The 25,562-nt window shown below is 37.4% G+C and overlaps 3 protein-coding genes across 4 annotated transcripts; 1 reads left to right on the top strand and 2 right to left on the bottom strand.

Moving 5' to 3' along the window:
- On the bottom strand, window positions 12,414-14,843 carry LOC18784418 (zinc finger protein CONSTANS-LIKE 2). Its single transcript, XM_007215451.2, has 2 exons — window positions 13,971-14,843; window positions 12,414-13,086 (listed from the first exon to the last, which is right to left on the bottom strand). Exons 1-2 carry the CDS (start codon window positions 14,769-14,771, stop codon window positions 12,727-12,729), a joined length of 1,161 nt encoding a protein of 386 aa, XP_007215513.1. The 5' UTR covers window positions 14,772-14,843; the 3' UTR covers window positions 12,414-12,726.
- Window positions 19,143-21,314, top strand: LOC18781670 (F-box/FBD/LRR-repeat protein At1g13570). 2 transcript variants are annotated; one of them, XM_020559706.1, is made up of 5 exons: window positions 19,148-19,169; window positions 19,247-19,358; window positions 19,679-20,616; window positions 20,740-20,898; window positions 21,013-21,314. In XM_020559706.1, the coding sequence occupies exons 3-5, from the start codon at window positions 19,801-19,803 to the stop codon at window positions 21,286-21,288; spliced, it is 1,251 nt and encodes a 416-aa protein (XP_020415295.1). In that variant the 5' UTR covers window positions 19,148-19,169; window positions 19,247-19,358; window positions 19,679-19,800; the 3' UTR covers window positions 21,289-21,314. The 2 variants fall into 2 exon arrangements, with proteins under 2 accessions (XP_007217791.1, XP_020415295.1); XM_007217729.2 differs by having other exon boundaries at window positions 19,143-19,358.
- On the bottom strand, window positions 21,488-24,966 carry LOC18781729 (protein NSP-INTERACTING KINASE 1). Its single transcript, XM_007214882.2, has 11 exons — window positions 24,560-24,966; window positions 24,305-24,437; window positions 24,107-24,178; window positions 23,876-24,019; window positions 23,716-23,787; window positions 23,548-23,607; window positions 23,303-23,400; window positions 23,028-23,174; window positions 22,566-22,907; window positions 22,094-22,473; window positions 21,488-22,015 (listed from the first exon to the last, which is right to left on the bottom strand). Exons 1-11 carry the CDS (start codon window positions 24,660-24,662, stop codon window positions 21,695-21,697), a joined length of 1,872 nt encoding a protein of 623 aa, XP_007214944.1. The 5' UTR covers window positions 24,663-24,966; the 3' UTR covers window positions 21,488-21,694.

Genomic DNA, 25,562 nt, shown 5'->3' with positions numbered 1-25,562 from the left:
TATATATAGAGCTCTCTTCGATTAGATATTCCCGCAACAGCTAACAAGCATGTACTAAGAGAGAGAGACCAACAAATAGAGCTGCAAGAAACCGAGATAGAAAACAAAACAAAAAGAAAGGCATTTTGAAGCAGAGATTTCAAACACTTTGATCGGTTTGGTAAGTATTGGAACACATTGGCTTGGCCAAGTATGTTGCTGTTTTCTCTCCAGCCATTATGACAACAATCTTGGGCTCAGAATCTGCAGCCTCTATGTCCACTGGCCTAGTTGGTTTCTGATCTTGATCTGCATCACTGCTTGTTGAGCTGTTGGACGACGGCGTTTTGTGGAAGGAGCAAGCAAGAATCAGCAGTGCAACCGCGACGAGCCCCAACATGAGGGCTAGGCCACCGAAGAGGTATGGTATTGGAGACTTCCAGTTTCTGAGCACGGCATCCTGGCCAGTAGCCGCAGAGGTGGAGTTTGCTGAAGGCCTCATTGCTCTAAGATCACTATAGCGTCTTGCTAGTTATAGCTAATAATGATAATTTCCCTCTCTAGTTTTTCTTTTCTTTCTTTCCTTTTCCAAACCGTTTATGTTGTGTATTTCCGAAGTTATAAGCTTTATATAAAGCACCACAGTGATCTGATGAGAACAAAGAAGTTGTTTGATCTAGCTTTATAGAAAGTTACACATATGGCCTTGGTTGTACATAAATAGTGATTGTGTGATTGGTGTTTTTTTTTTTTTCTCCTTTGATTGGCCACCTGGGCATTGAGTGTTATAGAAGTTTCTCTAGGTTAATCTGCTCTAACTTTTTAATTCCAATCTTACCCCTTAATACCCTCACTGATCATGACATCTCCCAGTGAATGTTCCCTAGTTAAATATTTTTTGTCAAATTTGTAAGAAGAGGAAGAAGAAGAAAGAGAATTATTTTGGAGATGATTTTTGAGCTGGTCAAGTTAGTTGTATGCTTAGGATTTTTCTACATTAGAACCTTCAAGTGGCTTCCAATAATACGTGTACCCAAATGATTGATTGGCTTTTAGATCACAACACTGTCATAACATACTCACCAAAATAATTTCCCCAAAACAGGAAAGAACAAAAATTCTCCAATGGCTTGGCTTCTTGTAAAACAAATTCTCAACCCCAAAGGGAATATCACAACAAATCTCGCACAAATCATCCGAGCAACGAACAAATACTGTAGGGAGATCCAAATTTAGTAAATGATCAAAAGTATAATAATCGCTAACTATTTCTGTCATAAATGAATAGACAGTTTAGACGGTAAATTGAGATGACGTGCAGAGCCTCCACCAAGATTTCAGTTTTGATGGTAAATTGAAAGGCCTATTTCTTACTAGTAAGTTATATAGTGAAAAGCCAATATCTTATCAGTAACTTACAGAGTGAAATGGTTATCTCTTACTTGTAAGTTATAGACTGAAAAACTTACACATCGGAAAACGCAATATCACTCAAACTAAACACATATGGATTAAATAATTGTGAATGAATATTATATTTCTCCAAGAGGAGGATATATATACAAATACAAGTTGACTTTTTCTACAAGGAAAGGTAATTAGCTAATTACAAGCAAGGATTGAAATATCGGCCAATACACCGATATATCAGTATTTTTAATTGTTGAAACCGATACTGGGGGAGTAAGGCCATATCTTCCCCTGTATCTACGATATATCCCCTTTAAGTGTGATATCCCCGATATTCTGCCGATATCGCCGATATTTCCAGATACCCATAACAGAACCCAAAAAATATTCAGATGTTATGAAGGCAATTGAAGCAAATTGAAACCCAAAAATAGCTAATCCTCACTCAGAACCCTATAATTTCTTAATATGAAGAATCTATGCACAGTCCATTGCCCACATACCTCCAATCAATCTGAAGAGGACATGGCGATCAGTTTTGGATCTATGAGCTAGACCTAGTACTAACTTAAATGAATCTTATGACGGCTATGGTTATGTCATGTCTGATTATAATGGAACTAGTTATGAAGCTCAAGATGATGAAGCAAATTATGGACAGTAGGGAGCTCAAGAGAAACCTATGTGCACCATGTTCAAACATGGCTTACAAACTGCTCGGGTTACATGACTTGGTATGACTATTGTATGAATCTAGATAGTTGTTCCTCATTGTTTGAACCTCATAGGAGCTCTTCATTTATATAGGTGGACACTTATCTAGATTGTAATCCAATGTTTAAACAAACTATGGATTTATGCATGGTTTATTCATTCTAATCAACATTTTATTTTCAAACTTTTCATTAACGCGCATTACATACCACTTATATTTTATCATATGTATATCTTATTATTAGTAAATTTTGAATTTTATTTATTCAATATAATGCCTATTCTAGTTTTGTCATGTTCTTCCCCAAGCAGATTATTTGCTATCTCTCTCATGGCTTTGTTGTCACAGTAAAGCTCCATGACTTTCTTTGATGGAAAATCAATTTCAGATAGGATTATCCTTAGCCAAAGAAGCTCACAAACTCCCTGTGCTATGCCCCTGTATTTTTCCTCAGCTGAAGATCGAGCCACTACATTCTGCTTCTTACGTCGCCATGTAACGAAATTACCCCCAATGAAAATGAAGTAACCTAATGTAGAACTTCTATGTGTTATATTGTATGCCCAATCTCCATCCGTATAACCCTTGACATCTAAATGTCCCAAATTTTTGAATATCAAGCCGCGGCCTGCAGCTTTCTTCAAATAACTCAAAATCCTCATAATTGCCGCTAAGTGATCCTCACTAGCAGAATGCAAGAACTGGCTAATAACACTAACTGCATATGCGATATATGGCCTAGTGTGAAAAAGATAAATTATTCTTCCCACTAACCTCTAATATCTCTCCTTGTTGGTTGGCTCTTGATCAAGATAGATTTTGAGGTGATGGTTCTGCACAATAGGGGTTTCGACTGGTGCATACCCTAACATACCAGTTTCTGTCAACAAGTCTAGAATATACTTCTTTTGAGATAAACAAATACTAGTAGCAGAGCGAGTTACTTCGATCCCCAGAAAATACTTCAAAGGCCTCAAGTCCTTCCTCTCAAACTCTAAGGCTAAGTACTTCTATAATTTAACCATTTCAACAACATCATCACCAGTAACTACCATATCATCGACATAGATTATCAGCAAAGTAATCTTACCATCTCTACATTTGATAAATAGGGTATGATCTGAGTTACCTTGATGATATCCATACCTCTTCATTGCTTCAGTGAACCATCGATTCAAACCATGCTCAGGAGACTGCTTCAATCCATAAAGGGCCTTTCGAAGCCTACACACATTCCCATTATTATTAGACAACCCATAACTAGGTGGCATGTCCATGTACACTTCTTTCCTTCAGGTTGTAAAACTATCTCCCATGTTCCATTCTTCTGTAAGGCCTCCATCTGTGTGTGGAGACATAATCAGCAATGACATATTTTACCTTGTCTTCTAGTGATAATATGTCTAGTGGTATTCCTCTCAAAGAAATTTTGTGCTTCCTTTACTATATTCTTCCCCTATAAGACATGATTGGGCACATCTGATGAACTTTCAAAAATTAAATAATTCACTTAAACTCACGCACAAAGGGGTTCGAACCCCTCCCCCTTTCAAGTTCTGGAGCCACTTAACCACCATGCTAGTGGTCATTTTGTGATTATTATTGGAATCTCGTATTTATAACATAATTATTTATTGTTTTATATTGTTGATTAATTACTTAATTACTTAATTTAATTTATTTATTTCCTATTTAATCCATTTAATGTTATTGATTATTTTATTATTCATTATAAGCAGTCCCGATCTCTTGGACCACAGGAGTCCAAGAGATTGTGGTCACCCACCGTTGGATATTAATCCAATGGTTCAAAATGATATATATAAATGCAATATGACATAAATGATTATTACCCGATTCAAGTCAACCGTTGAATTTACATCCAACGGTGAGTGACCATAAATCTCTTGGACTACAGGGGTCTAAGAGATCAGGTACTTACATGACTAAATTCCCCTTCAAATTGTTGCTTAATTACTTAAATCTCTATAACCATTTTCTTTATTTCTTATTTAATTCCCCTTCAATGAAGATGCTTGCCCTATCATGGAATATAATACATTGGATTCGGAAGCTTGAATGGGCGGATGGACATTGAGATTGAGGTACCTAGTATGTCACTCCACTGGTCTCCAGAGTTGCCAAGAATTCTGTATCCCTCTTTCACCATCTCATTCCTCTTTTCGGACTTGTAAACTGTTGCTAATTTCCCTTGGTCATCCGGGGCCCCTGCACAATATGTGAAACACATGATTCAGAATTCCAAATAAACATTATGAAGCTGGTACAAGGACGAAAAGCACAATGCCCTTAAGTCAAAGGCTTCCTGATAGCATAAGTAATGAACATTGTCTTAAAATGATGGCTTCAAATTCAACTTCTGTAATCAACGATTTAAAGAAGAAAAAACAAGAGAGAAGAGAAGAGAAGAGCTTGCTTGGAGAGATGGAGGGAAGATGCATGGCTGCACGTATACTTATAGGACGACCTTCAGATGTTGTGGGAGTGTAGGACCCACCTACAAATCAACTCTTTTTCGTTGACTTCCTTCCTATTGCCATTGGGATATATGTTGACATTCCCTTTACCTACGCAGGAAATTGAGGAAGAAAAATTGGATGCACCTCCTCGCCATAAGGCCCCAAGAAGATCCAAGTCCACAAGCCTGTGACATAAGTAACTAGGCACAAACCCAATACAAACAAGGCCGAGTCGCCTTGATCTCTAAGGGGAAGCTTCTCAATATAATTCCTCATTGCAATGATCGGATGGGTCTATTTGTTTTAAATAAAAGCTTGCAATCCTCTGAATTATAGCATCCATTTGAAGCTGATAACTAATGTTTCTTTTTTGTCACTTTCCTCTTCTTTTTTTTGGTAAGTATCATGAGGTGTCTGGGCCAGCTTACGCGCACCTCGACTAATCCCCACTCGCGGAAACTGAGCCAGCTTTCGCTTTTAGTCTATATAAATATGATAATTTGCTTAGTTGCTTCATCTGATCTGATGCATGTACTACGTGGAAAAGAATGCAATTTATATGATGGGAAAGAATACTGAACAAATTCAGAGTGCAAGAACTAACATAACAAAGCAAAAGCATTTTCAGGGATAATGAAAAAAAGAGCGACATACCCCATCTAAATGGAACGAACGACCGAATACCTTGATAATTGGTAATTCACAACCAACGCATAATTACATCAAGACTAGCAATTGGTCTGCAAATTCTCAAGGCGAAATTAATTTTATAAATAATTGAAAAAATAACGGAGCTGCTTTTGATAATTATACAAAGGTTTTATTGTGGTCGTGTTCTACAAGTTAAAACCTAAGAAACAAAGGTTTTGATAATTATACAAAGGTTTTTTGATAATTATACCGTGTTCTCATAACCTCTTATTCCAAAAGCACAACAGTTAAAACCTAAGAAACAGATTCATTATGGAAAACTCCCTGTGTTTGTTGACCCATACTAAACAAATAACTTAAAATTCTTTTTAAAAACAGTTGATGACCTCCAATTTGATTTTATCTGAAAATAACATTAACAAGAAGCAACTAAACTGTCAGTAAGCATTAAGTTCAAAGCGGATTATGTAGCTTAACATAAGAGAACTAATCACATACCCCAGCCTTAGATACTCTATAAGTTCCACATCGTGATTGTAAGTCTCGTATATGTATTGCCCAAATTCAACTCCTTCCTTTCCGTCTTCTTTCAACCGGCGTAAGCAAAGCCACATATGAAGTACAAGTAGAGAGAATGTTGTCTTAAAGGTTTTCTCCAAGTTGAATACTGCATATTTTGTGAGAAAAGTTTAGCTCACCATTAAGCTTGCTTTAAAAACATTTCCAATTATCCTCATATCCACAAGATTATTAAAGAAAATACAGAGGAAAGAAGAGAGAAAATTTGACCTTCATAAATGGCAGGTTTATCAACTTGTGAAATGATTCGCTTACATACCACATTTGCCCCTCGAATGGACGTGCTTTGTTTGCTATAAAACAACATCAGCCTAAGGATTGCATGTTTAAATCCCGCATATTGTGGCTCTTCAATTCTTAATGGGGAGTCCGGGGCCAAAGCCAATGAGCATGGCTTAGACCAAAACAGTTTGTCTAGATTTACCTGTTGAACATTGGTACACTAAGTCTCAGCAATGAAATAATTCTAGAAGCTTCAGCTTGACGAAGGCCAACAACACACAGACACACAAATACATGATCACAAGAATGATTCATGGCTAATGATTTAATTTCCGGATAATCTATGTCCATTAACAAGTAAATCATCAAACTTAATTTAAACTACAACCAACTATTACCTAAATCAGCAAGTTTGATTTCCAAACACAGACACAAGTGAGTACCTTACACACATAAATGCAGATGGGTAGCTAAAAAACGTACCACTGGCTCACTAGAGAGAGGTTTTTCCACAGTGATAGCTGTATCTGGAGCCACAGCTGCAGCAGCCCTGCCATAGCTTTGGCAAGAAATAACATACAATTAATTTTTGAGATTCAAGTTACGCTGTGAACCCAGCCTTGAGAGCTGAGTGACAGCTCTGCTCCATCTTGGCAACATTTTAAGTTCCCTATTCAATTCAAAGAGACATTTCTTTAAATTCATACACGAGAATCATACAACATCATTACATAGACAATTGTCATAAGCACGTTGATCAAACCTGTCAATTTAAATAAACATTATGGTACCTAAACAAAGAGGAGAGCGGGAAAGAGATGCAGAGACGGCGTAGAGCTTTCTCACTTCAATCTCGAACTCTCAACGCGAAGCTATCTCTCCTCTTCTCTGATATCTCGTCGACCTCTCTCTGCTCTCTGTCTCAGTCTCTCACTATGCTCCTCTCTACTGCTCTCACCGCCACCTCTCTCTATGAACCTTCTCTGTGTTTCGAGCGGAAAGAAAGAATTGAAATTATTAATTAAATGAGGATAATATGGTAAATTCATACTTTTTCATATTAAAAAAATTAAAATTAAAAGAAAATTCAGATAATTGATCCTACACAACTACTCATTATCTTTTTTAATTCTAAAATAAATTTAAATTTAACCAAAAAAAAAAAACCTCATGTAAGCGCGGAAGCACTTGCGGAGAGGCTAGTATATATAATATATTTTCTTATTCTTTCTCTCTACCTGTTCTACTTTTCTTCTTCTCTCTCTTCAATCTGCAATTTATTTTCTTCATTCTCTCCCAATCATCTCTCTCCCTCTTCTCTTTCTCGGTTGATTTCTCCCCCTCTCTCCCTTTTTCTTAGTCAATCGATGGATACCACTTTTTTTGAAGACTCCTACCGGAGTTGCAGTTCTACCGAATCACAGTTAACCGCAACTATGCGAAAGACAGCGGTTTGAAATTATGCAATACCGCATTGTCTCAAGCGCTTTGCGGTTTGTCGGAAAAATTGTAGTTTTTGAACCACATCCACCTCTACTCATTATATAATAAGTTATACTCAAAATCAGAAAAAGGGAATGAGCAAGCTTGGCAAAAACTTTAAGGCTAAGTACTTCTGTAATTTAACCATTTGAACAACATCATCACCAGTAACTATCATATCATCAACATAAATTATCAACAAAGTAATATTACCATCCTTATGTTTGATAAATAGGGTATGATCTGAGTTACTTTGATGATATCCATACTTCTTCATTGCTTCAGTGAACCATCCAAACCATGCTTGCAGAGACTGCTTCAATTCATAAAGGGTCTTTCGAAGCCTACACACCTTCCCACTATTATTAGACAATCCATAACTAGATGGCATGTCCATGTACACTTCTTCTTCTAGATCTCCATGCAGAAAGGCATTCTTCACATAGAATTTCTTGAGAGGACAATCTAAATTAGCTATTAAAGACAATAGAACTCGCACCGTATTTATTTTTTCCACCGATGCAAAAATATCCTAATAATCAACTTCATACATCTGCTTATACCCTTTGACCACAAGTCTTGCTTTATATCTGTCTATTATGTCATCAACTTTGTGCTTAATTGTGGGCACCCATCGACATCCAACAGGTTTCTTTCCTTCAGGTTGTAGAACTATCTCCCATGTTCCATTCTTCTGTAAGGTCTCCATCTCCACATTCATTGCTTCCACCCATTTTGGATTGCAAGTCTTCTTCCAATCGATTAGGAATTTTAATTCCTTTCATTTGATTAACAAATGTTTTAGCTTGAGGAGACAATCTGTGTAGGGAGACGTAATCAGCAATGACATATTTCACCTTCTCTTCTGGTGAGAATCTGTCTAGTGGTATTCCCATATTTGCTCGTGCACGTAATTTTTTCACAATTTCAACAATATTTTGAGAAGTATTGGGATCTAAAGGACTTACTTCAGGGATGTTCAGTTGAGCATGAGTAGCTATGTTCGAGAGAGAGGGGTAGCTACTGTCCAGATTGGTTGGGCTGTTCGGCTCAGCTCGGCTAGATTGGTAGGGAGCTGCTTGGCTCGGCTCGGGTTCAAGCGCACTATTTTGGGCTTCTTTCCCCCGTATTTCTATCTCGAACCAATTATGTGCTTTTTTTATTATATTCTCCTCCCCCCCCCCTCCCCCCGCGCGCGTCACGTCTGATAGAAAAAAAACATCTGGGATAGTGGTTTGGGGAATACGCTAAGTCTTATTTTATTGAGAAGGGCGATAGCATACTAAACTCGCACACTACACGGATGCTAGGACTCGAACTCCGATAATTTTGTTTAAGTGGTAGTTGCAAATAGTCAATATATCGTGATAATATATGAAGTTTCAAAAATGAAATAATTCACTTAAACTCATGCACATAGGGGTTTGAACGCCTTCCCCTTCCAAGTTCTGGAGCCATTTAACCACCATGCTAGTCATCACTTTGTGATTATTATTTATGGAATCTCGTATTTATAAATCTTGCGAGCTGTTTCTCAAAATAGAAATGAACACAATTACTTATTGTTTTATATTGTTGATTAATTACTTAATATAATTTGTTTCTTTCCTATTTAATCCATTTAATGTTATTGATTATTTTATTATTCATTATAATACTTACATTACTAAATTTCCCTCCAAATTGTTGCTTAATTACTTAAATTTTTATAATTTTTATAATTATTTTCTTTATTTCTAATTTAATAGGATAAATTTATTTATGTTCTTACTTAATTTTCAATCTTCACTATTATTTTTTAAGCATGGTAAAGTGCCTAATTTTCATGACAACTCAAGTTGGTTTACATCTTTAATTATTTTTTAATTTTTGATAAATAATAAATATAAGAAAGTGTACCATGTCCAGTAAATAACGTGAAATAAGATTACTCATGTGTCTTACCATGCAATTTATAAAGTGTAAAATATTGTAGTAAAAATAATAAATAAATTACTATAGGGTGTTTAATTTTCTTTCATTAATTACTCCAAATTTTCTAAGTCACAGAGTTTGTCAGCTTGCAATATAATCAACTTAAATCACTCAAACTCACTATGCAATACATTTCCTTCCAATTTTTTGTGTCAAAATAATAGGTGATTGACTAAATAAACTTCTAAAGTTTCATTAAAAATTTCCATGTGATTTTTATCTAATTTTTATCGATATCAATATTTTACTCAATATTTCGATGTTTTTAAACTACTAATGTTTTCGAAATTCTCGATATTTAAAATCTTATTTACCAGTAAGTTATAGGGTGAAAAGCCTTGGAAGAAAGAAAAGATGAGTAGCCACATTTGCTTTTGTATCCAATTTGGACTTGTTAATGTTGTTTGGGTGGTGGGCCTTACTATTGGCCCATATAGGAGGCCCAAAAATGGAAGGCCCATTTCAATTGTCTATACTCCTCACAGGTGGTCTTTTTATTATATCTTTGCTTGCACTCTGTTTTATTTAGCTTAGCCTCTCTTCTAAAGTCAAACCCTCTTTCTATGATGAGTATACATGACTCGTGCTGATGTAGAAAAGTGGGTCACAGTGCTACGTCAGCAGATACAACGCCAAGCAGCTTTACCCAAGGAGGAGTTGTGTGGTTGTGCTTTTCTTTTCTCTTCTCATCAACAAAAGAGAAAAAAGAAAAAGAAAAGAAAAGAAAAAAAAAAGGGTGAAAAGGCATGGCCAAGTGGCAATACTTGGTAAAGCAAGAGGGTGTGTGAGCTTCTGGCTGGGGTATCCACATCCAGCACCACCAGCTTTTGCAAAAGGGCTGGCAACTTGGCATTATTAGGCATATTCATTCTTTCTCTAAATTTGCTACCCTTTATACACTGCCTTTTGTACTGAAAAGTGAAAAGTGAAGTCAACTTTTCTCACACATGATACAATTGATGTGCACTTTTGCTTCTCTCTTCAACCTTTTTGACTTTTTTTCTTCCTCGTCAAATTTCCACCTCAAATATAGATTGCAGAATGTTAATGCAAACCTTGAATGTTTTAGCATATTCAGGATGGGTTATTTTTTATTTTGTCAACTGTGCACTAAGATATATTCTGGTTTCCTGCAATCTTAAGGAAAGTAGAAACCATAATGAAACTAACAGTGGGGATTAAATGAAATCTTAAGGAAGTAGAAACCAAACAAATATAAGGCGCCTTATAACCATTTTCTACAATCTGCTGGAAGACATCATCATCAAAACCAGATTTTGCAACATTGTGTTTATAACAATGACTTCCACCAAAAGCTCAGCATCTTACAGCAATAGATAATGGCCTACTTGAGAGACTGTACAATGATACATATATATATATATATATTTATGTTTCTTTCTTTCTTTCTTTCTTTCTTTCTCTGAGGATGAACTTTGTTCTCCCATGTGCTTGATGTGCACATCCTTTGAAAAGGTGAGCAAAAGTGCAGCATGTCTTTGTTGATGAAGATCCTACTCATGGAGAATTACTCTTCAGTTTTTTTCTACGCACTCTTATAATTGACTTGGTTTGTCTTTTTGCATGGTCCTGCAACTTAAAAAAAGTTGTAGCATAACACATGGCTAATGGCTGGCAATTTTGAAAAAAAGTAGAAACCATTGAATAAGATGATCAATTTCCAGCTTTTGCTGGATGTTCAGTGGAATCAAAGGTGTTCTCTTTTAGACATTGCGATAAAATATTCCTCATATATTACATCTCATGCTTGCATGCCTTCTGTGAAGCACTTATGGACCAGATTCTATGTCAGTCCACACCATACCACCGCCGGAGCTTCTAAGATCTCACTCTTGCTTTCCTTCCTTTTGCAGGCCCTTCTTGCACATAAAGTAATCTTAGCCCTTGGTGAAAAAAGTTGCATCAACATGTATCTCGGAATTTGTTTACCTTCCAGGAGTTTGTGGAGGTGGTGATGAAGTTAGAATCTGTCTAAAAGGAGTGAAAGGAAATCGCAGATGCTCAATATATTACATCCAAGGAATTGATATCTTGGGGCCCAAGAATAGTATGAACACAGTTTTTTTTTCTTGAGGTTTATTGGAAAATAGTCGGAGCAACCAAAGCGCATCCAGCTTTAAAGCTTCAATAGCCTCCATATGTTCATTCCACTTTCAGCGGCTGAACTTTGGTTTCACATATACTTGCGCATATAAAGTGTTCCAATATTAATGGAAAATCCTTCCATCGAAAACCAAAAGTTCATCAGTGTAGAAAAGTTATAATTTTGAGACTACCGAGGAAGGTTGATGGAAACAAAGTCTTGTCCATATTGATGAGGAGCAGCACTTACTGATGAAATATGAGCTTTGCTTTCTCAGACAAAGTAAGCATTTTAACTTGTAGATGGCACAGTTACTATGCCACTAGCAAAGAAAGCAGACTGGATCTTCATCATATTCCCAATAAGGAACATACCTGGATTATGCTAGCGATGGAATAACAACTTAATTCGTAAAAATGGCTAGTTCATTCTGCCACTAGAATGTCCTATGTTTTTGCAGAGGAATGTCATTTGTGGATTTTAAAATGGAATTCACTCCCTCTATCTGCACCTCACTTATATCTGCTTCCGAATTTCGTATGGATGGAAAATATATGTGCTTCTTGGATACCATGTCTTTATTTTGTAGCAAAGTTCCAATTAACAGATCAATCATCGAGGTATGCAGCAGTGAACATTTTGGCAGAATAAGTTGGCTGCAGTATAATGCCTCCAGAAAAGTTCTTGGCGCTACGGAAATGAGATATTCCATGTGAAAAGAGCAAGGGCCCAAACAAAAGCAGGAATGCTCCTTGTGCTTTAACAAAACAAACCAGTCCCTCTCCAGAAAGACATGTACTAAATCACTTGAAACTTCTAAGCAGAAAAGATTCACTATATATTTTTACACATGCCATCTCCTGCCTGGTCTTTGCTAACTTTAAAATAGGAAACACCTTCTACTCCAAACAGTGAAGTTGTAGTTTATGAGAAAGTCAAATATTATAAGTTAAAAGGATGCAAATGCATTTACAGCATAGCAATGGCAAGAAGAGCCATACATGTCATTACCTTAAACCAATTATATATAAGTGGGAAAGATACAGTAAGTATCAGTAGCAGATATTTAATAATAACTAAAAACCAGTACAATTGTTATCCGAAGAGGGTCCTCTTTTCTTCTGCTGTAATTAGAATGATGGAACAATGCCATATCCATTTTCTGCCATCAGTGTTGTGGAGAACATCTGGTCCACTTCAACTTCCATTTCTGTTCTCTTTGCAAACCGGCCCTTGATCCGGGGTCTGGTCTCTGCATAGGCCTTCCTTGAGGCATACCTAATTGTTTTCTCAAACTTCCTTGTCTTCTTCTTCTCTCTGTATCTTAGGACCCTGGCCTCCCTGTCTAATGGACTTAGTTGGGATGGCATCTGAATGGGAGGTCCACTGAAAAGGTCAATTGTCCCTTTAGGAGTTCTTGGGTGTGAGATTGAGATATCACTCATTGTTGAGTCTGGCACAACACCAACATCCATGGACGAAACAGAGACCTGTGTGACATGATCAAAGAAAATGGACCTCAACATATGTGGAAATGAAATCTATCTCATGAACCAGGACCATAAGTTATCATTTTCATCATTTAGATTGATACAGGAATTTTTCGAACAAAGATTTATGTATGCGAGATTGTTCATTATATTTGGATTTTGAGCTACTTGAGTTGATCACAGCCAAATGACCATAAATCCTTAAGCCACATAAACAATAGAAATGAAGAATTAAAATCATCTGATCTCAAATTCCCTTGTATTTACTCAAGAAGAGTAAACTTCAGAAGTCAAATTTCTCAACAAAATATGACCTTATGGTGTAACACTTTTGACTTGTAAAAAGGGGAAGGAAAACAAAGGGAATGAAACACTGACGTTGTTGGCTTCTTTTCTTTATGAAGAAAAGCAAAGAAAAGGGGACAAAAAAGCTCAAAAAAGTGCAGATAAAAATATATTTAGCTGAAGATACTCCAAGAATATTTGTACTTGTAGATAGAATTACATGAGAACCTATCTAGCTCAGAAGTTGTTGCAGCACTGAAAGGAAACTTAGCTTTAAAGCTGTTAAACAGAGACAACCACTAAAAAAAAGGGTGATAGTGGAGAACAGAAATGAGACTTGGATGAGATTTGGAACCCAAATCATGCTTCCCAAGATAAAAAGAAAGCAATACTGTAGCAGCATAAGAACTTGATTCACTGGATAATAACCCGCCAGGATTTTCAACAGCTAGAACTAAATTATAGTATTAAAAGCTAGTAAATTAGTACAGGTAGTAATTTTTACTAGGAGGGTTTTGATTTGAACAAAATATTGAGCTAGCATTAAGCAAAGAAACAGAACCATTTGTATGGACGGTAGAGTGGAGAGAGAAGCTTACAGTGTTACTAAGAGAACCATTGTAACTGTAGGCAGCCTTTGAAGACTCATACTCCAAACCCAACTGATGAAAGCTTTGTTTCTGCATCTGAACTGGCACAACACTATCACCTCCATAGTTCTTGTGTGGCACAGGCACACCATAATGTTGCTGCTGCTGCTCTTGCTGCTGGTTACTCTGATGATGATCAGTGAACTGGTTCTGATCACCACATGATGAGTTGTACTCCACAAGATCCAAGTACTCATCAACCTCCACTCCAAAGAAGAACCCATTACTCTGATTATTGTTATTGTTACAGTTGTTGTTATTGTTTTTCATAGGATTGAGCAACAACCATGATGCTGCCTCATCCTCATCTTCCTCATCAATGGTTTCATCTCCTTCCTGGCTCAAGAGCCCATCTTCTGTCTCCGCTGCAGCGGCCCCCACCACTATCTCGCCCGGGTCAGTTGCCTGTGGTCCGTACAGGCAACCGGAGATGGGCAGAATTGGGACACGTTGGTGGCGCCTCGCCAACGGATTGGCAGAGTGGATGTCTGCGTCACAGGCAGTGCAGAGCGAGGCCGCATCAGCTTTGCATAAGAAAGCCGCCGGGGCCTGCTCACACGCCTCGCAGACCCACACGCGCTCGTGGCGCGACGCCACGCGGTTTGCAGCATGGATAGTGGCGTCGCAGCCAGAGCACAGGTACGCAGAGTCTGCACGGCAATACACCGTGCAAGCTGCGGACCGGCACGTGTCGCAAACACGTGCCCAGTTTTTGGTGGCAGCAGCGCCATTGCTCTCTTCCTTCAACATCTCTCTCTGTTTCTCAGACTCTTTTAAGTTTTTGAGTAATAATTGAGTTGAGGAGTGTGGAAGGAGAGGTTAGTTGGGGGGGTCTAACTGTAGGCAGAGAGCCAAATGCCCAGTGGGGCGGGAAAGAATCCAGGAAGCGACGCGTGGCCAACAACAAGTGGCGGAGAAAAGTTGTTACGTTATCTTGTGGTTGGCTATGAATTGTGGGGTGTGGGGCCCCCGTACTGAGTCAGAGGTTCCTGTGGGGCCCAAGGGCATGCTGATAGGCCTTAGGCCCATCTGGACCCACCATGAGTAGCTAAGATTCGGGGATACACGTGGCAAAAATAATAGAAGACATGGTGGAGAAAGCTTTATGGGTTTTGCCTTTGCTACTGATGGATCGAACATAACTACTACCAAGACAAGACCCCTTCCTTCCCTCCTTCCCTCCTTCCCTCCTTCCTACCCATATCATTATTCATGCTAAGGAAATAATGCCCGTAGGTTTTAGGTTTTGTGTTTGCTGACTGGATAATGTAACACCAAAAGACACCCCCCTTTGAAACCTCTTCACATTTCACTCCACCATGAACACGTGGCACAATAGAGAAGGAGCAGAGAGAAAACTTACCCTGCCCTCTTGTTCAATTGTGGTTCCAATTCATTGTATATGGGCAAGGCGGGCGGTGTCCACCTTTTCAGGGCCAGGGATGAGAATCGATCTGAATGTTAACATTGGGCGGGCCGTACAAGAATAAGCTCTCTCCAAGACATATAATTATCGATAAATAGAACAAATTTAGGTAATCGAAGATTATCTATAAAAGAATCACGAGATTGAAGTATGAGCGAGAACCGAAATATGATTAATCATGAAAAAACTACTCATAAGATTGGAGGTAAAAATGGAATTAAAATAATAAACATGACCTTACTCTATATCTTACCATTTTTCAAATTTGAATTTGAATTTTTTGGTGTTGGAAGTCGAGAGAGAGTTTTAAACTTTTTTTTTATAATTATAGTAAATCGTATTTAATGTTTTTAATTTTGCATTTATGATTGAAGGTGTGTTTATTCTCGTATGACATCTCATATCCATCATTTAACCATGAATTATTAGTCCTGATTTGTTTGGATTGACAATTCCAATTTACTACTCACCTACTAACTACAACATTTTTTTCTCTCTCTCTTATCCCAATGCTCATAAATCTTAATCTTTTTATACATGTTCTTTTGATTATTTGACATGTGATTAACTAATAATGATAAAGACATGCATCTACAATGCCAATTTGCTTTGTTTGGATGGTTATAAGTAACTGTAGCTGTCATATAACCAATAGTACCTACCTATCATCAATCACAAGGTAGAGATGAATCCACCCATGAAAGCTACCAAAAGCAAGTTTAAAGTAAGGTAATTCTATTATAATTTCTCGATCACGAAATAAACGACCAACTAGCTTGTAAGAAATTACTAAAGTAGTTATTAGTCCACTCATACTTCTTTTCTCAATACTGGAATATGTGATGAATTCAGTTACTCCGCTGTGCAAAAAACTTTCCAAAAAGGAAGCAAGACCAGCATATCATATGTGTGGTGGCTAAATTGAAAGTCTGGGATTTGCTAAATTCAACTACTTCACAAGTTTACACTTAGTTCACACTAAGTCAATAAGTCACTAAACTGATGGTCGACATAAAGATTAAAAATAGTAAACAAAAAGAGAGCAGCTAAATTGAGAGTCTGCAATTCTGCAGTGAACACGTGTACAACTCAGTTGGATGCTGACTCAGACAGCCTCTGGGGGAAATTCCTGCAGCCAATAGGAAGTTGCCATGCCAGAGACTGGATTAGGATGCACCTCCACCACAAAGTTGTGTATATAGCTTCTGGAGAATGGAGCCAAGACAAAAATAAATAAATAAATAAATGTTGCATCCATCCCTTTCAGCTGGAGACATATATATTTTGATTTGCCCTGGTATTTTTCCCTAACCATTCCATAAGTATGTTTACGTAGTCTTTGTTTGCATTCAAATTGTACATACGATCTGTTCGCCTTCTTGTCTTGATCACCTTCTGTGATCAAAATCAAAACTCAACAAAATTAAGAAACTTCCGAACATTTGTCCGAAGATAAAGCTTATATCCTATATGACGATTATATCTTTAACAATAAAGTATTTAAAAGACGAAGTTGATTTCTCATGTTTACATAAATTTGGGTTGCATGGATGTTAAATTAGGAGTTACCCTAATTAAGAGCATAAAATAATCACTTTAAATCGCATGTGCAATCTTTTTTGACAAAAAAAAACGATATATAATATATGAATTCCAAATCAACCCAACCCAATTTGGGTTGGGTTAATTAAATTATCGGGTTGGGTTAGTTGAACTATAGGGTTTGGCATTAAGCCCTGTTAAAACGCCTTATAAGTATGCCTTTATTAAGGGTCTCAAAACTCTGTATTTTACTTGGATTTCCTCTTAGTAGGAAGAACAACTGTAAGTAGAAGTTCCTATTAACGAGGAGTTCCTTTAAGATAGTAGTGTTCGGGAGTTATAGTAGTGGAGGTTTCACGTCCTCCACTACCCATTCCCAACCTCTGACTAAGCCATCTAGCTACCTTCCTCTCAGGTTCACCTCCCCTGAGGGATAGGGAGCCCCTAAATTTCTTTCTATTCTAAAGCACGGAAAACGCACTTCCTTCATAACCTTTGTTTTCTTGATCCTCAGTTAAAGAACACTCTCCTTCTCTCAGAACCGGCACGCTTTCATTACTTCGGTTCTTCACTCAACTCAAAAGCATGCTAGAAGTTATGGTTCGAAGAGCTCAAATTATCTTGGAAATGAGGGGGACGCCCGAGGTCCTTATGTCGAATAAGAATATAGTTTTTCTTCTCAAAATTTAAAAAAAAAAATGGTGATAAATAAATATATATATATATATATATAAAGAAATTAATGTATGTATATACAATATAAGTGTACTACAAATGTAATTTACTAGCTGCCAATTGAATGTATACATACTGCAAGCGTAACGGTTACACGTTTTGTACATCACATGCATACGTGCCCTACTTGATCTTGATCCAACAGTTAAGTTTTGCTGTGCTCAACTTAGGGCTTTGTAAAATCAAAACAAGATCCTCACCCTTCTCAATCTGCTCTCTCCTCCTTGCATGAACATCCCTCACAACACTCTATCTTCTCATCTTTCTTTTGCCTCTCTCTTCATCCATCTCACCTATCGTGCATTATCGATATCGAAGGGACCGCGACGAAAACCATAAAGGTGACATGCGTTGTAGTTCAGTTGAGTAAATTTTACACGATTTTATAAATATTCTTCTCAGTTGTGGTATAGTTTCTTATTTCAGTTTACACAAAGTTCATTTCAGCAATTTGGGTCAGTTGTGCTTTCGTGATTGCATGTTTTTTCTTTCTTTGTTTTGTTTCCCCCAGCCCTTTGTGTGGGTGGGTTTGCTAGTTAAGGAATTTAGGAGTTGCAAGGGCTAGAGCCTGTTTGTAGTCTTTGTTGTTGGGCTCTGGCCCCATTTCACCAATTCATGTTTTTAAAATTTTTTTTTTTATATAAAATTAATTAAATTTTATGGTTGAAAAATTAGAATGGAATTTAAGGGTATGTTTGATCTATTTTCTTTTTTTTCCTTTTTTTTTTTCAATAAAGGTTTTTGTAATAGGCTCATTTTCAGACGGATCGGATAGGAATAAGGGGATTCCAATTCCAATCCAAAAAATTTCGGAATGAAAATTCTATTCCAATTCCGTTCCAAAAAAATTCGGAATTTCAATATTCATTCCAATTCGGAAAATTCTGAGCTTACATATTTTGAAATTTTTTTAGAAAATTTCGGGAACTAGTTTAAATTTCTAAACATGTCCAACCATTTGAAGGAGTAAAATTGACTCAAAACATACGATAAGCTTGGAAAACTATTATATGCTAGTACTTATATGTTGTTATCCATTATGAAATAACTTGTCTATGTCCATTTGGTCATCAAATTATATTTAGTTTAACATGAAATTAGTAATTGTGTGTATTCGAAGCTTGATTTGGACTTGCCAAAATCGGAAATTTTCGGAATGGAATCAGTTTTCCAATACAACTTGCATCCCTATTCATAAATTTTTATTTTAAATACTTACTGCTCTTTGTGAACATTTTCTCTACCCTAAAAAATATTTCTGTCTATTTCAACCACACACTGTAAATTTTTATTTTATTTTTATAAACTCTAATTTTGAATGTTCATAATCTTAATTTTCAAATTACAAAATGTAAGGTTTCGAATTTTGATTGAATGGAAACATAGAATATATTCCACTTCCACTATATAATAGGGCTTTATTTACTTACGATTCTTTATATCGAGTAAGAGCATATGTCAGCGTGGAACTTATTTATTTATTTGTTAAGGAATTAATTACTCATTTCTTGTTTTTCCACAGATGTATTTGGATGGATTTTAATATTTGATATCAGTTGCAGTAACATGTTAGCTCATCCGTAAAAATGATGACACTCGAACCATAAACAGCCGCCGATCACTCCGTTTTGCCGGTAATCTTCTTCTTCCTCTGTACATGTGCGTGTGCATAAATAAACTGTAATTACTTGACTGATATGGAAGACTGAGAATTTTGTGTTAGGATTTGATCACCATGATTTGTTTAGTTGGGTATTTAAAGTTTTCTTCTTTCTTTTTTTCTGGGTTCTGGCTGCCTTAGTAAATTTTGACAAATTAATTGTTGCTATGTGTGTGTAGTATTTGCCTTCAAAGCAATGTATGGTATGCAGTTATTTGATGCCAAAATCATGAACTTTTCTAAAACAAATTAAGGATATGAGAAATTGAATGACATGCATATAATGATGTGCAGGTTGGAGAGATATCAACTTCCAACTGCACTTCTAGTTTCAGAGAGCTGCTTGTGAAAGTACTTATTTACAAATCGTCCATCAGAGTTACTTCTCAAGAATCAGTCTTCTGCCACTGTGTGAGATGGGAACGCATAAGAATAGAGATAGGATCAGCTATCTGCCTTGGGATGTATTGGACAACATCCTCGTTCGCTTGGATTTAAAAGAAGTTGTGAGGACTAGTATCTTATCCAGTAACTGGAGACATAAATGGACTGGCATTTCACAGTTTGTTCTTCATGACAAATGCATACCGAAACGGATATCGGACAAGGTGGCAAGATGGGGATCCATTATGGAAATCATCCATCAAGTTCAGTTATGTCACGACGGTGCTATAGAGAAGTTTAAGCTTGCTGCTTATTGCCGGCCAGACCATTCTGATTTAGACCAGTGGATTCGTTTTTTAACAGGCAAAGGCCTCAAGGAGCTGATCCTGCAGGAGTTTGACTCTGTAAAACGTTTCAACTTGCCTTTTTGTCTGTTCTCTAGTCCACTGCTGAACCGGTTGGAGCTTTTTGGTTGTAGATTCAAGCCACCTTCTGCAGTCATTGAATTTAGGAGTCTCACAACCCTCCAGCTCAATCGAGTTTGTATAAGTGATCGCATGCTAGAGTGTTTAGTTAGCAATTCCCCTGTTCTTGAAAGATTGATTTTGTTGGATATTGATCATCAAATTGTTCTTCGAATCCGCAACCCGAATCTCAAGTATCTGAGAGTAGATTCCAACTTTGATGATATATGTCTTGAGCACAGTCCATTACTGGCTACTGTTGACATTGGCTTGAGGGTTGGGGTCACACCCCAATTCTTCGATTCTGGAGGAGGCCAGTTGGTCAGGATTATTGGCCGTCTACATGCTCTTAGGAAACTTACCCTATCCAGTGCCTTCCTGAGGGTAAATTTTATCATTTTCCGCTGTTTCTTTTCGGCCTCTATTTTTTATTGTTATTAATTTGGCTGGCTTAACAACTTTGTGCATCTTATATGATTGTTGCTTGCATTTGTTTCTACTCCCTAGTTTCTGGGTAATATTAGCGTACCAGACAGACTTCCTACTATGCTTCAACATCTGTCAGTTTTTGAACTCAAGGATGTAAGGTTGGATAGTATGACAGAAGTGATGGTTTGCCTCTGCATTTTTAGAAGCGCTCCAAACTTAGAGAAACTGCTCCTTTCAGTAAGTTTCTCTGGACAACTAGCAATTTAATTCAAGCATATTTCATCTGTTCAAGGACTTTGAATTACAAGACTTTGGTTTTTCTCTTTTCTTTTTTTGATTTTTGACTGATAGGTTGCTGGTACAACTGCATATTCCAGACCTAGCGTGGAATTTCTCATCTCACAGTCTTTGTCAAATCTCTACTTTGAACAACTTAAAGAAGTATCTATAAGAGCTGTACAAGGCGTTATACCTGAGTTGATATTGATTCAGTTTTTACTGGCTCGATCGCCTGTGCTAAAAAAAATGACTATAGTGCATTATGGAAGTGAAAGGCTACCTGGAGAATCGTTGCAGCAATTTGTGCCAGCTTCAAAAGATGTGAAAATTTTCAACTTATCAATGTGAAAGTAGCTCCTCTTGTTTCATTCTAACTTTTCTTTTTGGTTCAACTTATACCGGGCACCTTTCTTTTAGTATAAAACAAGCTCTTCAATAGTTTTGCTTATTAACTTGATTATGTTAGTGCGAGTCTTTGGGGATGGACCTATGTTCTCATGTTGGGCAGTTCGGCAAAATAGCGTGCTTGACTCTTTGTTTAGCAATATAACAAAAACTCTGAATCTAAGAATGTCAGTTTATTGAAGAAGAATCTGTACAATTGGAAAAAAAAAACACATCAAAATTTTTGAAGCTCTGACACCCTGCTAATATACAACACAAACTCTTAATATCCATGTAACCTAATAGCTTCAACTATAACTTGTTGCTATGATATGCTTTCTTTTAAAGCATAAATTTTTCAAGTAGGAAATCACCTTGGACCAGAGAGTTCCATTGCTTGCACTAATAATGAAGAGTCGTCAGTGAGATCAGAGTATCGGTCTGAGGATGAAAACTCAGGGGCTTTGCTCTTTGTTGATTCAACCCTTTGAGAGGCTTCCCATCTTTCCACAAGTCCATCACCTTCAAGCATCCTTACCACTTCAGACATTTTGGGTCTCTGGCCAGGAAGGTACTGAGTGCACAAGAGTGCTACTTGAACCATTTCCTCAAGCTCAATCCGATCATAGTTGGTTTTGAGATCCTTGTCCACAAGCATCTCAAGCTTCTTTTCCTGATGGATCTTTTTAACCTGTGATCAAATGAATTGGACTGTCAGTTGGTACTATATGAAATTCAAAACTACCTAGGAGTGGTGTTGTGTGCTCACCCAATCAAGTATGGCTCCTTTCTGGTTAGTTGCCTTGCCAAATTCTAGTGCTCTCTGGCCTGTGATTAGTTCAAGTAGAAGGATCCCAAATCCAAAGACATCTGTTTTCTCAGAGGACTGTCCTGTAGAAAGATACTCAGGGGCTATATGCCCCACTGTACCCCTCACAGCTGTGGTGACATGCGAATCTTGGTGATCCAGAAGCTTTGCCAACCCAAAATCTCCCACCACAGCTTCACAGTAGTCATCCAGAAGTATATTTGCAGCCTTCACATCCCTGTGAATTATCTTTGGGTCACACTGCTCGTGAAGGTACAGTAATCCTCTTCCAGCTCCCAAGGCAATCCGCTTCCTAGTGCCCCAATCCAAGACTGGTTTCCCTGTCAGAAGATCGGTGAGATTCAAAATTAGCAACACATAATAGGCACTCTGAATGGTTAATTACTGTTAGTTTTAACTCATGATGTCTTACCTTTGAGACGGGAAGCAACACTGCCGTTGGACATGTATGGATAAACTAGAAGTCTTTCTGTTGGCGTGATGCAAAAACCATATAGCCTGAGAAGGTTGCGGTGAACTGCTAGGCTGATCATTTCAACTTCAGTCTGGAATTGAATCTCTCCACCAAGTGCACTACCATCTTTAAGCCTCTTGACTGCTACAAAAGTTCCATCTGGGAGCGTTCCTTTGTACACATGTCCAAAGCCACCCTTTCCTAGTATGTTCTTGCTGCTGAAGTTGTGTGTTGCAATCTGAAGTTCTCTGAAATGGAATCTCTTCAAGTTCCCAAGGGAAATTTCCTCATGGTGCCTGTCTGAAATTTCACAAGATAGGGCATTAAGTAGCGGGTTGGTTATTCAATTACTTTCCCAGTACACAAAAATTGTTGTATCAATATTTCTGTTGATGGTGTTATATATCATCCAGCAAGTACCTTTAACATCAAAAAATGCCTGTTGGTTGCGCCTTTGCCTCCACCATATAACTACTCCAAATCCAAGAACAATGAGGCAGAGGCACCCAAGGCTCAAACCGAACGCAAGCGCTATTTTGTGACTTCTAGGTCTTCCAGGAAGAGTAGCTTGAGAAGAAAAGAAAAACTGAGCTCAGAATCAGAACCAAATATCACATGAACAATTGAAACTGTTAACTGTGGAAGTTGGAAGTAATTTAAGAAAAAAAATCTCAGCACAAATTCAAAGTCCATACTTTGTGTACTATTCAGGTTCATGGACATTGGCATCAGTGTCGTCCCATTGCAATCTGCTTCAGCCCCCGTTGCACATATCAGAGGATTTCCAATTATGCTGAAACAACAACAACGAGAGGGGTGGAGAGAACTTAGTAAATCAATTCTCTATTATATGTGTGTGTGTGTGTGTGTGTGTGTGTGTGTGTGTGTGTGTGAGAGAGAGAGAGAGAGAGAGAGAGAGAGAGAGAGAGAGAGAGATTACTTGAACGTTTTGGCAGCAAATCTAGGCACAGGGCCACTCAGGTTATTGTAGGATAAGTCCCTGACTTGCACAAGATCACAGAATAACAAAATCTTACTTCAGAACCAAAATTTAATTAGATACATATACATATAACCGCACTAAGATAGAAATGGTTGAGAGATTTACAGAAAGGCAAGCTGGCTCATGTTAGCCAACGACACCGGAAATGCTCCGGTGAGACTGTTATTGTTAAGCCTCCTAAAACCCAATTGAAATAATCTGTATTAGCTTTACAAACAAATAGAGACAATACTTCAATTCATGTGCACGGATCACAGATACTTACAAGTATTGAAGGCTTTTCAGGTGGCCAAGAGAGGAGGAAATTTCCCCAGTGAAGAAGTTGTTGGAAATATCAAGTGTATGAAGCTTTGAGAGCCTCTCAATATCCCGAGGGATTGCTCCTGTTATGTTGTTGTTCTGTAAGAGCCTGAAAAGTAAAGCAGAACACCATACCTTATTAAACACAATGAGAACAAGAAGCACTGAAATTTTTTCCAGTTGTTGGAGAACTTACACAATCTGAAGATTTGTTAAGTTGCCAATACTTGGAGAAAGAGTGCCAGATAAACTTTGGCTAGGTGTTCCTCTGCAAAACAAAGACCATTTTAACTACTTCATACGGCATTCATTATATTTTCTCATTTCCTAGTAATCATGTAGCTCTCAAATGAATTTAAATTTAAAGAACAAAAAAAAATTGCAGGAGACTCACAGGCCAATAACCAGGCTTTCAGGAGAACAAGTGACCATTGTCCAGCTACATGGATCAACAGAGTCGTCATCCCAATTATCTAACACACCATGAGGATCCACCAGAGATTCCTTTATGTCCATCAAAGCTTGCACTGAGATCAAAAACACCCAGATGAGGATTCTGCACTTTCCTACTACTTATAGCTATAAAAAAAATGCGCCTTTCTGTTGCAGATATATGAGGGAATGAAAGAAGAAAAATTTGCGAAGTTACCTTCAAAGTTTACACCTTTAGGAGAAAGCAATCCATTTCCATACGTCCAAGACCACAGAAATGCCATGAAACAGAGAGCAGCTTTTGCTCCCCTCATTGTCATTGTATATCAAATATCACAAGTACCAGATAAACCCAGATGCTGAAGGCGGCTTATGCTGGCTGGTAGTGCTACTAGAAAAACAAAACCTCAATTGGGTTTATTTCTTTTTGTTTAAGTTGATCTTCAAATTGCAACCCCAACTCTTCTTGCTTTCTCTCCATGCGAGAATCCCATTCACCGAAAATCTTTGTGTCAGACCCAAGAAAAAAAGCCACTTCTTTTGGTGGTATAAAAAGAAAGAACTAGCATGCCTGTCATTGAGTCATGAGACTGTGAAGAAAATAATATATAAATAGCTACTACTAAACTAAAAAGAACAATTTGAAAGGCAAGGAGAGAATAGGAAATTCAAGATATAGTACATGTATGTCAAGTTTCATACGGATTCGAATATGAGATCCCTAATTTGCAAATCAAGGCTTTTAGCGATAATATAATATATGTATATGTTAAGAATAAAGGAAGACACATACATAATTGTAGTAAAATTCAGTGATTTGTACCACACACACACACAAAAAGAAGAAGCAGAAAATGAAATGCAGATTAGTATTTTTACATTTTCCAACAATGGAACAAAATTTTGTTTTCTGGTTAGCCAGCCAGTTTTGAGTCATATATATCATCTACCTAGAGATGGGTGTTGTTGTTACTTATTATTATCAGTGTTTGTTTTTGTATTTTATTGGATTTACGTTTCTCAAAAGTTGGTCACAAAAATGATGAGTCTGTATTTGTATGTGGAACTGGGAAATGCCTTGCTTGAGACTGTGAGGGAATCCAACATTCCCTGAGCTTGGCCATTCAGTAAAGTTACAAAAACATCGTCTTCTCTTTCAAGGAAATGAGAATGTGAGAATCTCGAGGGGGTGACTGATGGTTGATAATGGATTTGGTCAC

The sequence above is a fragment of the Prunus persica genome, chromosome G3 (genome assembly GCF_000346465.2).
Source record: "Prunus persica cultivar Lovell chromosome G3, Prunus_persica_NCBIv2, whole genome shotgun sequence".
NCBI classification, from domain to species: Eukaryota; Viridiplantae; Streptophyta; class Magnoliopsida; order Rosales; family Rosaceae; genus Prunus; species Prunus persica.
The sequence above is the reverse complement of the archived record's forward strand: the minus strand, read 5'-3'. Positions and strand labels throughout refer to the sequence as shown.